Source organism: Mirounga angustirostris, unplaced genomic scaffold (assembly GCF_029215605.1).
Source record: "Mirounga angustirostris isolate CCGP_5_RB_7025 unplaced genomic scaffold, mMirAng1.0.hap1 SCAF_7, whole genome shotgun sequence".
In the NCBI taxonomy this organism is placed as follows: domain Eukaryota; kingdom Metazoa; phylum Chordata; class Mammalia; order Carnivora; family Phocidae; genus Mirounga; species Mirounga angustirostris.
In genome coordinates this window covers 4,628,239-4,645,589 of record NW_026991715.1, presented here as the reverse complement: position 1 = coordinate 4,645,589, position 17,351 = coordinate 4,628,239, and the positions used below count along the sequence as shown (strand labels likewise).

At 44.6% G+C, this 17,351-nt stretch overlaps 1 protein-coding gene and 1 long non-coding RNA gene across 2 annotated transcripts; both read right to left on the bottom strand.

The window, feature by feature from the left end:
- Positions 1–7,029: 7,029 nt before the first annotated feature.
- Positions 7,030–9,497, bottom strand: LOC135365235 (olfactory receptor 2AJ1-like). Its single transcript, XM_064595577.1, has one exon. The coding sequence runs from the start codon at positions 8,516–8,518 to the stop codon at positions 7,721–7,723; it is 798 nt and encodes a 265-aa protein (XP_064451647.1). The 5' UTR covers positions 8,519–9,497; the 3' UTR covers positions 7,030–7,720.
- Positions 9,498–12,421: 2,924 nt separating this feature from the next.
- LOC135365321 (uncharacterized) lies at positions 12,422–16,779 on the bottom strand. The gene is made up of 4 exons (XR_010412926.1): positions 16,742–16,779; positions 15,731–15,787; positions 15,306–15,384; positions 12,422–13,738 (listed from the first exon to the last, which is right to left on the bottom strand). It is a non-coding gene; the product is annotated as an uncharacterized LOC135365321 (long non-coding RNA).
- Between the last annotated feature and the right edge of the window lie 572 nt (positions 16,780–17,351).

Sequence of the window (17,351 nt, the reverse complement as noted above, 5' to 3'; positions counted from 1 at the left end):
GCCACAGGTGGGCCCCAGCTCACAGGGATTTGCAACTCACCTGAGCTTCCAGCCCACATCCCTGGAGCTAAGAAGGAACAACATTTCTCAGGATGGGCCATCCTAGAATCTCACCTTCCTACTCCCTTCTGACGCCCAGTGTCCACTTTATCATAGAATCTCGGCTCTGCTTCTTGGAAGTGGTCCCTTTCCTTCATACCCAAGCAGACCCTACAGGCTGCAAGGTGCACCTATTCCCACCTCTCTCGCACTGTGCCTTACTCTGTGCAAACAGCCAGGCACCTAAAGCACCCAATGTGAATCCCACATGTCTCCCCCAATTCCTGCGGTCTTTCTTTGGACAGAACAGAGCCCACCATCCTGGCCCCTCACACCACTCTGCCTACCGTCCAGACCCCACACCTTCTCACCGAGAGACAGGGAATGGTCCCATGCCTCTGGACTCCCTCACCCTGGTTCCCTGGCCTTGTAACATTTGCTCTTCAAAGGCCTGTATCACACAGGAACCTGTTGCGGAGAAACACCTGCTGTCATGGCCACAGTTGGAAGCCATAACATCAGTGTCCAACCTCAAGTTTAGCAACAATGTGCTGGGAGGTCTCAGCCCGAAATGCTTTATGCAGAAATACCTGGATATAGACATACTGCTTCTCCTTTTCTTCCAATAAGAACGGTGCTGACCTCAACAGCTGTGCTTGAGATCCAGAAATAAGTATGCCTGAATGTTTTGACGGGGCAGGCAGGTTATGCTGTGTCAGCTGGGCATGATTCACCAACACTTTCTCAGAGCCATGGAGACCCCTGCCCAGCATCAGGAGAATGTGATGACTCAGAAGGGACAGTAGTGACTGCAAGCCAGGCTGCACATTACAATCCCCCAAGGATGGTTCTCATAAATTGCTCATTCAGAAATGATCGTTTTTTAAAAATAACTATTTTTATTATTAATTAAACTAATATTCACATTTTTACCAACCCCCAATCCTGGAGATGACCACACTTTTCCCAAATCCCCTTCTATGCTATCCTGGGTGGGTGCACAGGCATCACCCTTTGTAAGGCAGAAACTTCCAGGAAGACTTTCATTTGCATGAAGAACCTCTCCACCTCATGGAGCTGTGCCTGCCTCTCACTGAACAGCTTGGCCTCTTGTTTTAAGACCTCCACCTCTCCCTTGAGGATGGAGCACCTCTCTTTCAACTGGAGGATATCAGACAATGTCTCCATAGTTCTCCAGGCCTCGGTCTCCCCAATGCCCTCCCATCCCCCCTTCTCCTTTCCTGCCCTGAGTTTTAATACAAAGTCTTCAAACCACTGGACTGTTTCATCTCCCACGGCATGGTGCCATTTTCTTCTGAGGAGGAGAACTCCCCCCAAAATGAATAATGCAAAGATAGCAGGCCACATGGACATCAAGCTGAAGTAAATCCAAGGTGAGAAGGGACTCCAATGTCCCCTTGTCTGCAGAGTTGAAAGGCACCCATTCAGAGGAATTTGGGTTAGGCTGGTGTCCCTGCGTCTCTGTAGCGCAGTGATAGGTTGGAATGGAGGAATCAGTTTGAAGACTCCCAGGTTTCCATGGATCCAGTGGACACATCGGTGCAAGGCTGAGCAGGTTTGGAGGTCTCATAATGAGAGACCAAGTGGCAAGCCCATTGTTTGTGTGCTCTATGCTCTGGGGGAAAGGAAGAATCCAAATCCAAGGTCGCATGATGAACTCACTGTCTACTTGCCGGCTTGGCCTAGCACAGAGCTGCATCGTTGGTCTCCAGGTCCAAGGGTACATGGTGAGCCCACTCTCAAGGGACCTGCTTGGCCTAGCCCAGAGCTGAGTTGTTGGTCTTGATATCCAAGGGCACAAGGTGAGCCTGCTTACCAGGCACCAGCTTGGCCTATCAGATAGCTTGGTAGTTGCTCTCCAGGTCCAAGGGCACATGGTGAGCCCGCTGTCAAGATATGTGCTTGGCCTACACCAGGGCTCTGTTATTGGTTGCCAGGTCCAAGGGCACATATTAACCCTGTTGTCCAGGTTCCTGTTTGGCCTAATTGAGAGCTGTGTTGTTGATCTCCGGGCCAAAGGCACCTGGTGCCCCTGCTGTCCACGTTCCTGCTTGGCCTAGTGCAGAGCCGCATTGTTGGTCTCCAGGTCCAAGAGCACATGGTGAGCCTACTGTCCAGGTTCCTGCTTGGCCTAGTAATGTGCTGAGTTGTTGGTCTCCAGGTCCATGGACACATGATAAGTTGGCTCCTCAGGTACCTGTTTGGCCTAGCAGAGAGATGAGTTTTTGGTCTTCTGGTCCATGGGCACATGGTGATCCTACTGTCAAGTTGTCTGCTTGGCCTAGCCCAGGGCTCCTTTCTTGGTCTCCAGGTCCAAGGGCACATGGTGAGCCTGCTGTTCAGGTGCCTGCTAGGCCCAGGATAGACCTGAGGTGTTGGTTTCCAGATCCAAGGGCACGTGAGAAGCCCACTCTCCAGGGGCCTGCCTGTCCTAGTAGAGAGCTGAGTTTTTAGACTCCAGTTCCAAGGGCATATGCTGATGGTGTTATTCAGGTGAATCCTTTTCCCAATACTGAGCTGGGATGCAGGACTCGTGGTTTCCTGACCGTTGGCAAGGCTGGTATTCTCTGGACTTACTTGCCTTGTGCTACACTGGAGTGGCCTGTTTGTGGTAGGACTCCTTGTCCACCCAGTGTCTGTGTGACTCATCTGCCCAGTAGTGTCAAATTGGTTCAGAAGACTCCCAGTCTTTGGGTTCCTGGTTGGTGCTCTCTTACGGGGACTGACTTTCTGCTTGTTATACTTTGTTGGAGGGTTTGTGGTCTGTGGGCTCCTGGTCAGCCAGGTGTCTGGAGGGTTACTTTGTCCACTGCTGAACTGGTTCAGCCAGCTCGTGGTCTCAGGTTTTGTGGTCCAAGGACTTGCACTGTGTCCAATGATGTGGTGATTCCTTCCCCCAGTACTTACTTGTTTTGTAAAAGTCCCACTCTCCCTCGTGTCTGTAGGCGTTCTAAACACTGTCGACATCAGGGACGGATGGACATTCAATTCATTCATGGTCCCTGTGCTGAGCTGGTTTGGAGGGCTCCAGAATAGTAATGTGCCCAGTGCTCCCTCAGGTTGTGGACTCAGCTTTCCTGTGCTGAGCCCTGTTGTGAACCCAAAGGTGTGGGGACCAGCTGGCTGAGAACCCATGGTGACCTGATTTGCAGTGTCCCACTGCCATGTGCCAAATGAGATGTGTTCCTGAGCAGCTGGGCCATCCTCATAGTGGGAAAAGGGTCCAGGAGTTGCCGGATGAAGGTTTGAGGACCTCAGGACCACACAGGGGTGCAAAGGTAGGTGCAAACATGAAGGTGGACTGCAGAGTGTTGGTGAACGGCCCAGGGCAGGAGGAGTGGGCAGGGGGCTTGCCATGGGCAGGGCAGAAAAAAGGTCAGAGAATGCTAGGAATAGCAGGAAGAGCTGTAGCTGATGCGCCATCTCTCTCCTCCGTGCAGCCGTGGCTGTTGCCGAGCTTTGAAAACAGCTCTGGGGCATGAGAATGCCTTCTTGTGATGTCACCACCATGCCCTGGCCAATCACCAGGGCGCTGTCACGTTGGCTTCCTTTGGGTGGCCAATCACCATGCAGTTTGGCTGGCCTAATGACTGATGGCTATCTCAGTGACCTTCCTGACATCATTGCCTAGAAACATTTTAAAAGAAAATAGATAAGCTTTCCTTCAAGATGAAGAATTTTTATTTGGGATGAATCCATAGTGAAGGTCATGGTGAGGCTGAGAGACTCAACCAGTAGAAAGCTAAATGTGTCACACAGAGTCACCTTTCCCTAAAACGCTGACACCGATGTTAGTGAAGACATGGGACATTAGACCCTATGACACATCACTGTTGTGGTGTAAGGGGGACAACATGGCACTAGGGAAATCCTACTGTCAAGTCACCCATCAAAGCTGAAATAGAAGTTTAGAGAATGGTAGGCGTTATGTTTGGTCCATCTTCTCACAATACACCTAAACCTCGAAAGGATGAAGTTGTATCACAATTCATTACCTGCTTGTCAAAGCAGCATTCAGCTCTCCTAGAAGGACGATTACAAAATCCAGCCTATCACCAGGTTCACAGTCCTCCTGTCCTGCATCCAATCAGAAAGTTATGGGGGGAACTCCTCCCTCAAATCCAACTACATACTTATCAATTCATTCAGAACACCCAAGAAATGAATCAGAGATCTGGTAAGTGGTTTTCCACCCCTTCACTTTCAATCTGGGGGTGTCTTTGGTTCTAAAATGAGTCTCTTGCAGACAGCATATCAATGGATCTTGTTTTTTAATCCAGTCTGTTAGCCTGTGTCTTTTCATTGGGGCATTTAGCCCATTTACATTCAGGGTAACTATTGAAAGATAGGAATTTAGTGCCATTGTATTGCCTGTAAGGTGACTGTTACCGTATATTGTCTGTGCTCCTTTCTGGTCTATGTTGCTTTTAGGGTCTCTCTTTGCTTAGAGGACCCCTTTCAAGATTTCCTGTAGGGCTGGTTTTGTGTTTGCAAATTCCTTTAGTTTTTGTTTATCCTGGAAGCTTTTTATCTCTCCTTCAATTTTCAATGACAGCCTAGCTGGATAGATTATTCTTGGCTGCATATTTTTCTCATTTTGTGCTCTGAATATATCCTGCCAGTCCTTTCTGGCCTGCCAGGTCTCTGTGGATAGGTCTGTTGCCAATCTAATGTTTCTACCCTTGTAGGTTACATATCTCTTCTCCCGAGCTGCTTTCAGGATTTTCTCTTTGTCTATGAGACTCGTAAGTTTTACTATTAGATGCCGGGGAGTTGACCTATTTTTATTGATTTTGAGAGGGGTTCTCTGTGCTTCCTGGATTTTCATGCCTGTTTCTTTCCCCAAATTAGGGATGTTCTCTGCTATAATTTGCTCCATTATACCTTCTGCCCCTCTCTCTCTTTCTTCTTCTTCTGGGATCCCAATTATTCTAATGTTGTTTCGTCTTATGGTATCACTTATCTCTCGAATTCTGGCCTTGTGATCCAGTAGTTGTTTATCTCTCTTTTTCTCAGCTTCTTTATTTTCCATCATTTCATCTTCTATATTATTGATTCTCTCTTCTGCCTCATTTATTCTAGCAGTTAGCGCCCCCATTTTTGATTGCACTTCATTAATAGCCTTTTTTGATTTCTACTTGGTTGGATTTTAGCTCTTTTACTTCTCCAGAAAGGGTTTCTCTAGTAACTTCTGTATTTTTTTTAAGCCCATCTCGTATCTTTAAAGTCATGATTCTGAACTCTAGATCTGACATCGTACTAATGTCCATATTGAGTAGGTCCCTGGCAGTCGGTACTACCTCTTGTTCTTTTTGTTGAGGTGATTTTTTCCTTCTTGTCATTTTGTGCAGAGGAGAATAGATTAATGAGAGAACAAAATGCTAGCAGAGTAACTACGTCCCCAGAAAATATACTCTAAACTAATCAGAAAAGACCTGAAGCAGTGGGATAAGAAAGGGAAAGAGAGAAAAAAGAAAAAGGGAAAAAAAAGAAAAAGATAAAAATAAAAACAAAAACAAACAAAACAAAACAACAATAACAAAAGAAAAACCAGAATGTGATCAAATATGATCTATATGGTATATAGATCAGTGCCACACACTAGATTTGGGGTGTATTTTGGTCTTTTAAAAGAAAGTGCCTCCCAAAATTTTAAAGAAAGAAAAACTTATATATGTACAAAAATAAGGGTTGATATGATGAAGGGATGGAATATGACTGTAAAAATGAAAATTATAAAAAATTTTATAAAAGGAATTGATAAGAATTTGTTTGAAAAAAAAAAGAAGAGGATTTAAAAAAAGAAAAAAGAAAAAGAAAAAAAAAGGGGAGAGGATGTGATCAGGCAGGGGAATAGAAAACACCATATACTAGAGATTTAGGGTATATTTTAATCTGTTAGAAGAAACTATCTCAAAATTTTAAAGAGAGAACAACTTCTATATATAAGCCAAAAATATGGGTAACTACTATGAAGGGATAGAATATGACTCTAAAAATGAAAAATAAAAATGTTTTTTTTTTAAAGGGATTGGTAAGATGTTGGTTTAAAAAGGGAAAAAGATAAATTCCAAAAAAAAAAAAAGTTAAAAAATAATTAAGTGTGAAAGACTAAAGAATCATGGTAAAAAAGCCATGAATTCTATGTGCAGTATTCCCTTAGCGCTGGAGTTCTGCCGTTCTCATTGATCAGTAAACTTGGTCTTGGCTGGCTGTTCTCGCTGATCTTCTGGGGAGGGGCCTGTTGCCGTGGTTTCCAAATGTCTTTGCCGGAGGTGGAATTGCCCCGCCCTTGCCCCCTCCCGGCTAAGTAATCTGCTCGGGTTTGCTCTCCGGGGCTTCTGTTCCCTGCGAGCTTTCCGTACAGCTTTGGAGGCGGAGAGTGAAAATGGTGGCCTCCCAATCCGCCCCGGAGGAGCCGAGAACTCAGGGCCCGGCTCCTCAGTGAGCCCCCAGAGAAAAGCCGTCAGTCACTCCCGTCTCCCTGGTCTCCGGCCGCACTCTGTGCTCACCCGGCCTGTGACCGCGCTCCTCTATCTCTGGCAACCGACCCCGTGTGGAGTCTTGAAACCCAGCAGATCCCTGCGGTGCACTCCCGCGCGGCTCCTCCCGGGGGAGGAAGGTGAGTCTCCCCGGATCTGCCGCTTGTTGGGTCCCTGCTGGAGGAGCAGTGGCCCAACTGTGCCGCGGATCCCGGTTTATGGCGACCCCGAGCTGAGAGCCTGCGCCTGGGCTCCGCCTCTGCAGCCGGTTTCCCTGCGCCAATCCCTGGGAGCTCTGCCACACTCAGGCACCCCTGGTCTTTCTGTGACTCTGAGGGTCCTGAGACCACACTGTCCCGGAGGGTTCCACCCCCCGCTTAGCCACCGGAGTGACGTCCCTCAGCGGAGCAGACTTTTAAAAGTTCCGATTTTGTGCCCCAGGGCTCTATCAGTTGCCAGAAGCTCCGACGGAGGCCCCTCCCCACCGTCTATCCTCCCGAATATCGCCGTGGATTCACTTCTCTGCACATTCTACCTTCCAGAAAGTGGTCGCTTTTCTGATGAGAGAGTTGTTGCTCTTCTTTTCTTTGATCTCCTGTTGAGTTTGTAGGTGTTCAGATTGGTTTGATCCCTATCCAGCTGAATTCCTGAGAGGAGACGAAATCCAGGTCTCCTACTCATCCGCCATCTTGCTCCGCCCCTTCCTCCAAGACTTACTTATTTTTAACTTATGTATCATATAACTAGAATTTTTACCTCTTGAACACCTGCACCCTTTTTGCCTATATTTTTTTTATGAATTTTTGATAACTGCTTGTAACCTTGGAATTATAATTGTACTGTTTCATGAAATACAAAAGTTATATGCATAGATCCCATATAATGTGATTGTATTATAAAAGTCAATTTTTATAAGTTCTTAGAATTTTTCATGGGAGGGAACAGTACATTTCTTGATGTATGTATTTATAAAACAAATACCTGTAAAACTTTTTTTTATTTTCATTGGAGGTTTGGAAAAATCCACTTTCCACTCTTGATGGATAGAAACTTTGATTTTCTTTCTAAAGATATGACTAATGGATAATCTCTAAGCATTGAATATTGATATAGAAAACACATGCTTCAAGCATTTTTATTACTATCTTTAATGGAGAAAGTGACTTTGAGCATATTTTTCATTGCCTTAAGAACATCTCTTTATTCCTAAAACTGTAGATGATAGGGTTCAGTGTGGGTGTGAGGATGGTATAGAATATTGCCAAATATTTGTCCTGGCCTGGAGTGTGGTATGATTTGGGTCTCATGTATGTGAAAATAAATGGCCCATAGTACATTGTGACCACAATCATGTGGAAGGAACAGGTAGAAAATGACTTTTTCCGTGCTTCTGATGATTTCATTTGAAGAACAGTAAGGAGAATTTGGACATAAGAAGCAAGGATTAGGGAGGAAGGGACAAGGAGAAAAATTAAGCCACTTACATAAACTCCTCGTTCAGAGAGTGTTGTGTCCACACAGGACAACTTCAACATGGCAGGGACTTCACAGAAAAAGTGATCAATGGCTCTTGGGCCACAGAAGGGAAACTGGAGTGCATAAGCTGTGTGGAATATGAAATTGATGGTCCCAACAATCCAGGACCCTCTAGCCATGAGAATGCGGACATAGTCTTTCATAAGAATGGGATAGTGCAGTGCGTGACAGATGGCTACATAGTGATCATAAGACATTGCCACCAGGAGAAGGCACTCACCACCCAGGAGGGTGAGGGATAGAAATATCTGGAAGCCACAACCTGCGAATGAAATAATTCTGCTCCCTGACAGAAAGCCAGTGACCATTTTGGGAACAATGTTGGAAATATGCAAGATGTCCATGAGAGACAGATGGCTGAGCAGGAAATACATTGGAGTATGGAGTCTTGAGTCCCTGAGGATAAGGAGGATCATGATTGTGTTTTCTGTTATAGTCATAATAAAAATGATGAATATAAAGGAGATGAAAACTAGACTTGATTGAGAGGAAGAAAAGAGTCCTAAACGAATGAAATCACTGGGCGCCTGGGTGGCTCAGTCGTTAAGCGTCTGCCTTCGGCTCAGGTCATGATCCCAGGGTTCTGGGATCGAGCCCCGCATCGGGCTCCCTGCTCAGTGGGGAGCCTGCTTCTCCCTCTCCCACTCTCCCTGCTTGTGTTCCCTCTCTCGCTGTCTCTCTCTGTGTCAAATAAATAAATAAAATCTTTAAAAAATAATAAAAAAATAAAGAAAGAAAGAAAGAATGAAGTCACTGGTGAAACTGTGATTCTCATGCCCCATCATGAACTCCACTCTTTTCCTAAAATAGAAAAAAATAGAGCTAAAATGCAGTGGCATAAATCTCAAACTCATTTACATTTAGAAGCATAATAAAATGAGAGTGATGCATATTTTGCAGTTCAAGTCAACAGACTCTCAACCAGCTTTGGAAGTGGGCTTGGTTTACAACATGGCCATTTATTTGTTTGAATCAACTGATGATATTGGTCTATTGAGAAAGCTGTTAGCTCCATGTAGTCTTAATTCCGTATTCTTAAATGCAGTTCAATCTTTTGTCAAATGTCACTTTTTAAATGAGACCTACCCTGAACAGTGTACTTAAAATCTCAGTAACCCCCGACTTGCCTATTTCTCCTTACTGTGCTGTCCTTTGATGTATTTTGCAAATCACTTTTCATCTTTTACATATTCTATAAACTTATGAACTAAATTTATTTTTTATGGTCATTCTAACTCATCAGAACTTAAACTTCCCAATGTGTAATCGTTGTTTTGCCCTCTGTATAAACTGAATGGCTACACAATGCCTGGTATATAGTAGTTGCTCAATAATATCCTTTAAATACCTGAATAAATGAATAGCATTTGGCACTCAATTTTCTGTCTCATTTTTTATTTGGATAAAGCTTAAAGGAAATGAAATGTAATGTATTATTTATACATCTTTCTAAAATAATAAGTAATGATATACTATAAAAACTAGCTTAATCTGTATTTATAATTTAATCTGTAATTTGTAAATATCAGCATTTAAATTTAAAAAATGAAAATTTTATTCAGTTAAAATGAGAATATATTTTAATTGGGCCAGTTTTATTAACTCCTCAAAATTGAATTATATTTCATTAATTCTTTATATAGAGAATCATATTGTTTCCTAAATAATGAAATTGTTTAGATGTGTTCCCTTTACTATATGTGCACAAATTCACTATGTATGATCTATCCTTCAATAAATAGATATACATGCATACATACTTATACACACAGAGAGAATTTAAGAAAACACTGCTGCAAATCATGAAAAATAAATAACATATAAAACAAGTTATTTGCCTTCTTTAAGACCTATTCATAAGTTTGGGGTTCCTGTCTGGCTTAGTCAGTAGAGCATGTGACTCTTGATCTCAGGGTTGTAAGTTCAAGCACCATGAATCTTAAAAACAACAACAAAAACACTCTTTTAAGTTTGAATGAAATGTGTTTTGGTTTTCCCTTTGGGAAGCAAATGTACAAGTATGTCCCTGATAAAATATAAATACTGTGTATTTTTCTGTTTTATTGTAGTGATTATTGAGATTCTTCATTATGAAATCAACCTCTACACTCTATTTTGATGGCCTGGAATGTGACCACTGTTTTGCTATAACGTTAGGTATATGAAAAGATTAACCTTTGAATGACGTTGTATATACATGTTTAAGTAGGTCTTGCTGTTTTGACTGGTTTGACCAACAGCTCAGTAAAATTCAGTAAGGACATGGATTGAGATTTAAGGGCATCGATGCCTTCCATGAACTGGTGGATCATAAGTTAGTCTTTAAAATCTATGAATAAAAAAATCAATGAATATTATTCAGAACTCAAATTCAATGTATCATTATCCAAAGTTGTTGACTTTTTCTCACTGCCAAAAATAATTTTGTCATTCTGGTTTTCCATTTTCCATTAATGATTTCAATTGTTATGCTCATTCTCATCAAAAGTCCATAGTCATAGTGAGAAGTCACCATAGTGAGAAGTGTGGGGGCATCTGAGAGGCACAGTCAGTTAATGCCCAGCTCTTGGTTTTGTCTCAGGTTGTCATATCAGGGTCATGAGACCAAGCCCCAGGTCAGGCTGTGCACACAGGTACAGAGTCTGCTTAACACTTTCCCTCCCTTTCCCTGTCTCTCTTTCTCTAAAATAAATAAATCTTAAAAAAAAAAAAAAAAAAGAAAAAAAAGTATATGTAATGTCTATTTTCTGCAGAACCCCATCACATAGTAGTCCCTGGCCTATTGTAGGTTCTCAGTAAATGTTTGTTCAAGGTATTTTTGACTATGGACTCTGATATCCAAAGTTATCCACAATATATCAATTATATTTACATTTTTAAAGAGTTTGTGCTGCCTCTACAAGAATATTTTGTCTACATTTGTCTTCAGATATTAGAAGTACTCCATAATACATTCAACAACTACTTCCTCTTCTAGGTTCTGCTACTTTCTTTCCACTTCCATGGGGCACCTGAAGTTCAAGAGCTGAGCTGAGATCGAGTCCAGTGCTTAACCAACTAAGCCACCCAGGTGTACAACCATCTTTTAAGAATCTTTGCCTAACTGGTCAATCAGGCATCTGGAATATCCTTCCATGATGCTAGAATGATAGATAAAATGATACCTTCTATGCCATCCAGAATGTTGAATGAAATCTGTTCTTGAATCCAAAGAGGTATACTCTAATGGTGAGCTTCCTAACACTATGTTTAAAAGTGGGAAGACAAATGTTACATATCCTGTAAAATCTTCCAAATCTGTGCTACCCTTATAAAGTTATAGTCTCTTTCTCTCTATATGACATTAAATATTCTCTGTCTAATAATACTAAATGTAAGTAAAGAGACATAACATGCAGTTTACACCATGCTAACCTCTAGAAGTTTGGAGACTAATTATAGAAGATGCTGTCATCATTAGATACCAAGTCTTTAGCTATAAACACAGTCATATCCCAAACTTGCCTCCCAGGTAAAAGAAAGGCTTCCATGCACTTTACCTAGTGAATGCAATATGCTCAAATATTTTTTTACCATTTTACATTTGTCAACATTTTGAAAATTCATTATGCAGCACTAATTTGACTTAACTAGTTTGAAAAATATTCTTTTCATTTTTCTGTCACATCTCTCAGTACATGAATAAAACATTCAGAATATCTCCTTAAATTTAAACAGAAGGGAAATTACATTTAAATAGAAGGAAACTATTCAATAAAATTAGTAAGACTACACATCTATTCAATTATTTGTATGTTCCTACATTACATCTTTATATTAAAATTTTGACTGTAAGATGAAGGACAAAAAGAATAGATCATTACTTCCTGAGTAATATTTATCTTGAGGTGTTTAATGTAGAAATCCTGGGAATATTAAGTCTGATATACATGCTTCTATTTATACTAAAAGATAATGCTACTTTTATTTTTGGATGTATTCTAAAAATGTATGATATCAATGACCAAAATGATATAGCTATTATAAGCACTGTCTTCAAATACCGACTTACATGGTTGGTGTGCAATTGATTCCAGTTAAATGGTCTTTGCTGATAATTGACTGTAATGGAATTTCATAGAAGAGGCAGAGGTCTAACAGTGGATTTCTCTAAATATGGATGGAATAAAATCATTGCTTATTTAAAGGAGTTGACATGAAAAATGCATACCATAAATGTATGATAGTGTGACTTTCCCTAGGAATGGGTATGCTACTGACCCAAATGATTATATTAAGAGAGTAGTAATATAAGTGAAAAATTTCCATGATTTGAAGAGATAAACAAGAAAATCCAATGCAAATACAGTATCTTTGAAATATTTTATATTGTCTTATTATACAACACATCAATCAGACATGAAATTTTATCTGAAATGAATTTTTATCAAATCAATTTTTTTATCAAATGAATTTTTATCAAAGGTTTTTTTCTAGACTAAGAGACAACACGGTATATAACACAGATGCATGCACATACGCAGGTACATACATGCACACGCAGAACAGAGCTTAGCACTTAGTCGTTACATAGGGACAAGGATTATTACTGTTGTTTTTGTTATTGTTTCTAAAATTGCAGTATTAGTATTTCTATAATTATTTTGTTTTATTTTTTATTAATTTTTCATTATGTTCAGTTAGCCAACATACTTTATATTTTAAATAAGCATTTAAACTACTATATTCTAGAAAGAGAGAGTAGTATTCAGGATATGAGAGTATATAACCGAGTAAAGAAATACAATTCGATGTTGTGAGTCAGAAGCAGATTGTGTACTCTGCCTGGTGAAATTTGTCCATGAGGTTCTCTGGGGGAAGTGGAATTGCAGTTTGCTGAATGACAGCATGTGGTTTGTTTCCCACCCATATACACACACACAGGCATGTGTGGAGAGCTAAGCAATGCTCCTTATTATGAAATCCATCCGCTGAGCTGCTCAGAATTTCATTCTATACTAGCTAATTGACATTATAATTAACTAACTTTTTTTTGTTGTTGTCCTTTTGACTTTTCGGGACACCGAATCATACACCAAGGAACTGTTGCATGGCCAACTTGTATCTATTCATTGTTGCTGCCATGCCAGTTTAAGGGAGTCCTGTGAGTAGTCTCTCACAGTGACATCAAACTCACCATGCCTAACAATGAACTGCCAAAGTCCCCTGAAGCATGTATCACCATTGGTACCACCATTTACAACAGCCCGAGCCAGAAATCAGAAAAAAAAAAAAAAAAAAAAAAGTTATCCCAACTTTTCTTTATCTCTGCACTCCTCCATATAAAAATCACCATCTCTTACCAACTCTCCTGACATAAGTGCCTCCCATGGTTATTCCTCCACATAGTGCTACAGTCCATGGTCGTCATGGTGACTCTAAAGCATCTAGTCTATCCTTTGTTAGTAGAATGTCTAGATCTGTATGGGTTCAGTACTGTCCACATACGATCACACACTTCACAGTTCTTTTTGAAGTCAGAGGAGTGTGGCCGATGAAGTCAGTTTCAGACAATGACAATGGCAGAGTTTTGGGACTGGAAGCACACTTTTCTCACTCCTTTGGCCTGTGAGTTACATCTACAGGTGATGATGTGTGGTCCTGCATTCTTTCTGGAAGATCTGTACAGGAAATAAAACCCGGGAATTTAGGAGCCAATTTATTATTCACAATAATGTGTGAATATTAATGAAAAGTAACTCACCAAATTGTTAAAAAAATAATTTTGGAAGGGAAAAGGCAAGACATTTCCGTGGTGTGTTCTTGCTCTCCTTAGCATTCGTATTGGGTCATACATTTTTTTGGATAATGGATCTAGGATAATTCCAGTGTGTTTTATTCAAAATGCATAACACATCCTTTTATGACATAGAATTTCAAAGAATTATAATAGTGTAAAGATAATTCAAGTAAATGTCTGCCTCCAGTTTCTCCCCCTATGAGTACACTTTTTGTCTAGTCTAGTTTATTCTATCCGGAACACTGTTTTGAGCATGCAGAAAATCTGCTAGATTACACTGTATGCACATTCCATTCTATATACGTTAAACATAATAATCAGACAAACAAGCGACAACATAAAATCTCCCTATCTCTAGTTCCCATTTCCATTGAAACTAAAGTAATTATATTTACATGACATTGTCTTTCTTGCATCTTTGCCACACTCATATTCTTTCTTCCACATAAACAGTCTTCCCCACCATTTCTAACCCCTTCAAAGTCTCCCAAAATCTAGGGGTTGATGTAAACATATCCTTCCATGGAGACTTCCGTGCTCTCTTTAGACCACGCTTCCTTGCTTCTCTTTCTTGTATAGAACTGGGCAGCTCTGTCAGAGCATCCGCTTTCATCTACAGCTGCACTGTCTGAGTTTATGTTTGCTCTATGCACCCTGAATGTGACCTACTCATCTCTTCCTTCCCTGGCCCCTAATGTCTCCCAAGGGCCCTCTTCTCTCACTTCATTAATGTTACCAATTTCATACCACCGAGGACAGAGCCTTGTTGATGGATTACTTCACACCTAACACACTGGGCTCACTTGCTCCCCAGAGGCTACCATGAGGCCCCTCCTCATTGGTGCCTAGCCATTGCCCACACCATTCGCATATCGGCCTCAATGTCACTGCTTCCAGAATGACAGAGGCATGGTGTGATGCCCCAATCCAGAAATTTGCTTTAAAGTAGCTGAGAGTTTGCAAGGACAAGGGGGATAAATGATTTGGGAGGACCAAGGAAAAGCAGGGAGGACACCTACCCCGATGGAATCCTGTGTCATGTAGCTTCTGGAGGAGAAAATAGCTACTCTTTGAGGGGTGACATGGGCTGCCATATTCCCAGAGGACAGCTGGGGAGGGAAATGAAGGGAACAGGAGGAAACTGTTTGTGTGGAGAGGGGTGGGGGCATTGAGACAGACAGGCATTCCTCAGAATAGAGCAGAAAAAGTCCTGGTGTCAGAGACAGAAGGGAGATAGTCTATTTCAGATGGATTAAAGAAAGTGAGATGAAACATTTGTTAAAGAAAAAAAATCCTGCCTTTCTGAGCCCTTCCCCATTATACCTTCTGTTCTTAGCATATTTTATTCCCATTTTTCAAAGGCTGAGAGCATATTGTCTGTTCAGGGAACTGTGTGTGGTCTGCCTCTTACATTAGATACCAGCGTTAGAGAAGGCCACTAGGCTGACCTCACGTTCTGCAGCATGGAGAGTCTCCTGGGTGTTTGTGGAGTCAACGAATGAACCTTCTTATCCCACAGACAGCCTACTACAGAGAGGCAGATAAGAAGATGTTATTGTTTTATACGAGCGATTATGCTTCTTTTTATTCCTGATGGGTTCATAAGTCAATTAAATGATTATTGATAAACTAAATAGGAAAGTAAAAGTAACAAGGGGCACCTGAGTGGCAGCAGGTTGAGCTTCTGACTCTAAGTGATCGATCAACCCAGCTTCTCATTTCCCTGTCGCCTGGCCCAGCTACATCTCTGCGCATTGGAGGGCACCAAGGAGCAATGCCCTGCGAGCGGGGACTGTGCGCACAGGACGCGCTCCTCTTACCGCAGCTGCCCGGCGTCTGCCGGGGGAGACAGTGCAGAGCTGCGAACACACACCTGCAAAGGCGGCAGCGGCGGCAGGTCCAGGCTCCGGGTATCAGGGCGCCGCGTTCCCTGAGTGGACAGAGCGGCGGCAGCAGCGGGGTGGGCGCGCATGCGCTACCCGCGCCCCTCCACGCCCCGCCCTTCGTGTCCGCGCCCCTCCACGCCCACCCCGCCCCTCCACGCCCGGCCCCGCCCCTGTACGCCCCTCCACGCCACGCCCTTTGTGCCCGCGCCCCTCCACGCCCCGCCCTTCGTGTCCGCGCCCATCCACGCCCCGTCCTTCGTGTCCTGGCCCCTCCACGCCCCGCCCCGCCCCTCCACGCCCCGCCCGACCCCCAGCCCTTCGTGTCCACGCCCCTCCACGCCCCGCCCCGCCCCTGCACGCCCCTCCACGCCCCGTCCAATCCGGGCCCGGACAGAGAGGCAGCATCAGCGGGTTCGGAGCGCATGCGCTACCCGCGCCTCTCCAAACACCGCCCTTTGTGTCCGCGCCCCTCCACGCCCCCAACTCTTACTCCGCGCCCTCCGTCCACGCCCGCGCCCCTCCACGCCCCGCCCCGCCCCTCCATGCCCCGCTCCGCCCCGCCCCTCCACGCTCCGCCCCGCCCGGCGCCCAGACAGAGGCGACATCAGCGAGGTGGGCGCGCATGCGCTATCCGCGCCCCTCCAAGCCCCGCCCTTTGTGTCCGCGGCCCTCCACGCCCCGCCCCGCCCGGACCCCAGACTGAGAGGCAGCATCAGCGGGGTCGGAGCGCATGCGCTATCCGCGCCCCTCCAAGGCCCGCCCCACCCGGCCCCCAGACAGAGAGGCAGCATCAGCGGGGTCGGAGCGCAAGCGCTACCCGCGCCCCTCCACGCCCCGCCCTTCGTGTCCGCGCCCCTCCACGCCCGCCCCGCCCCTCCACGACCCTCCAGGCCCCCAACCCCTACCCCGCACCCTCCGCCCGCGCCCACTCCCCTCCCCAAGGTCAAGCCCCGCTGCTCCCCACGCCCAACGCTCAGCCCGCTCCCGCAGGCACACACCTCTGCCTCCGGTCGTGCTCGCAGTAACGGCCGGCGCGGTGGGCGGGGCCTACGCTGCAGCTGCCCAGGGCGCAGGCGCCGCCCTTCCTGCAGCCGCGCAGCGTCGGGGGCGCGCCTGCTGGGGGGACACCTGGGTGCTGGCGTCCGCTGCCTCCTGGCCCTTCGCAGGTACGCCCCTGAGAGCGCCTCATGAGCCTGCCCCGAGAGGCAGGAAGCTTCACCTCCAGGCCCATGTGTGTTTGCTCAGGTAAACCCTGCTTGTTAACTTAAGGATTCAAAACGAACTGCCAGGGGTCCTGGAGGGTCAGGAACCGGCTCGGGACCCAAGGAGAAACCCTGGCCCCAGCAAGTAGCATTTTCCCTCTTCCTAAAGTCAGGCTGTGACTTGCCTGGACAGTGATTAAAACCAGGCCTTCAGGGCGGGGACCGCCCACAGCTTTCCATGACGACAGAAAACCCTCCCAGCCCCTTGTCCCCCCCAGAGGGACATCATCATCCCCCCCCCCCAACCAGAGACCTGGGGTCTGGAGCCGGAGGGAGCTTCTGCATGGCTCCATCCATTTATGCCCAGCTGCTATGAGCACACTGCCTTGACTGAGCTCAGCCCAGG

Excerpts from the sequence above, each read along its gene's own strand:
- LOC135365235 (XM_064595577.1), bottom strand. The coding sequence starts at position 8,518 with ATGACTATAACAGAAAACACAATCATGATCCTCCTTATCCTCAGGGAC.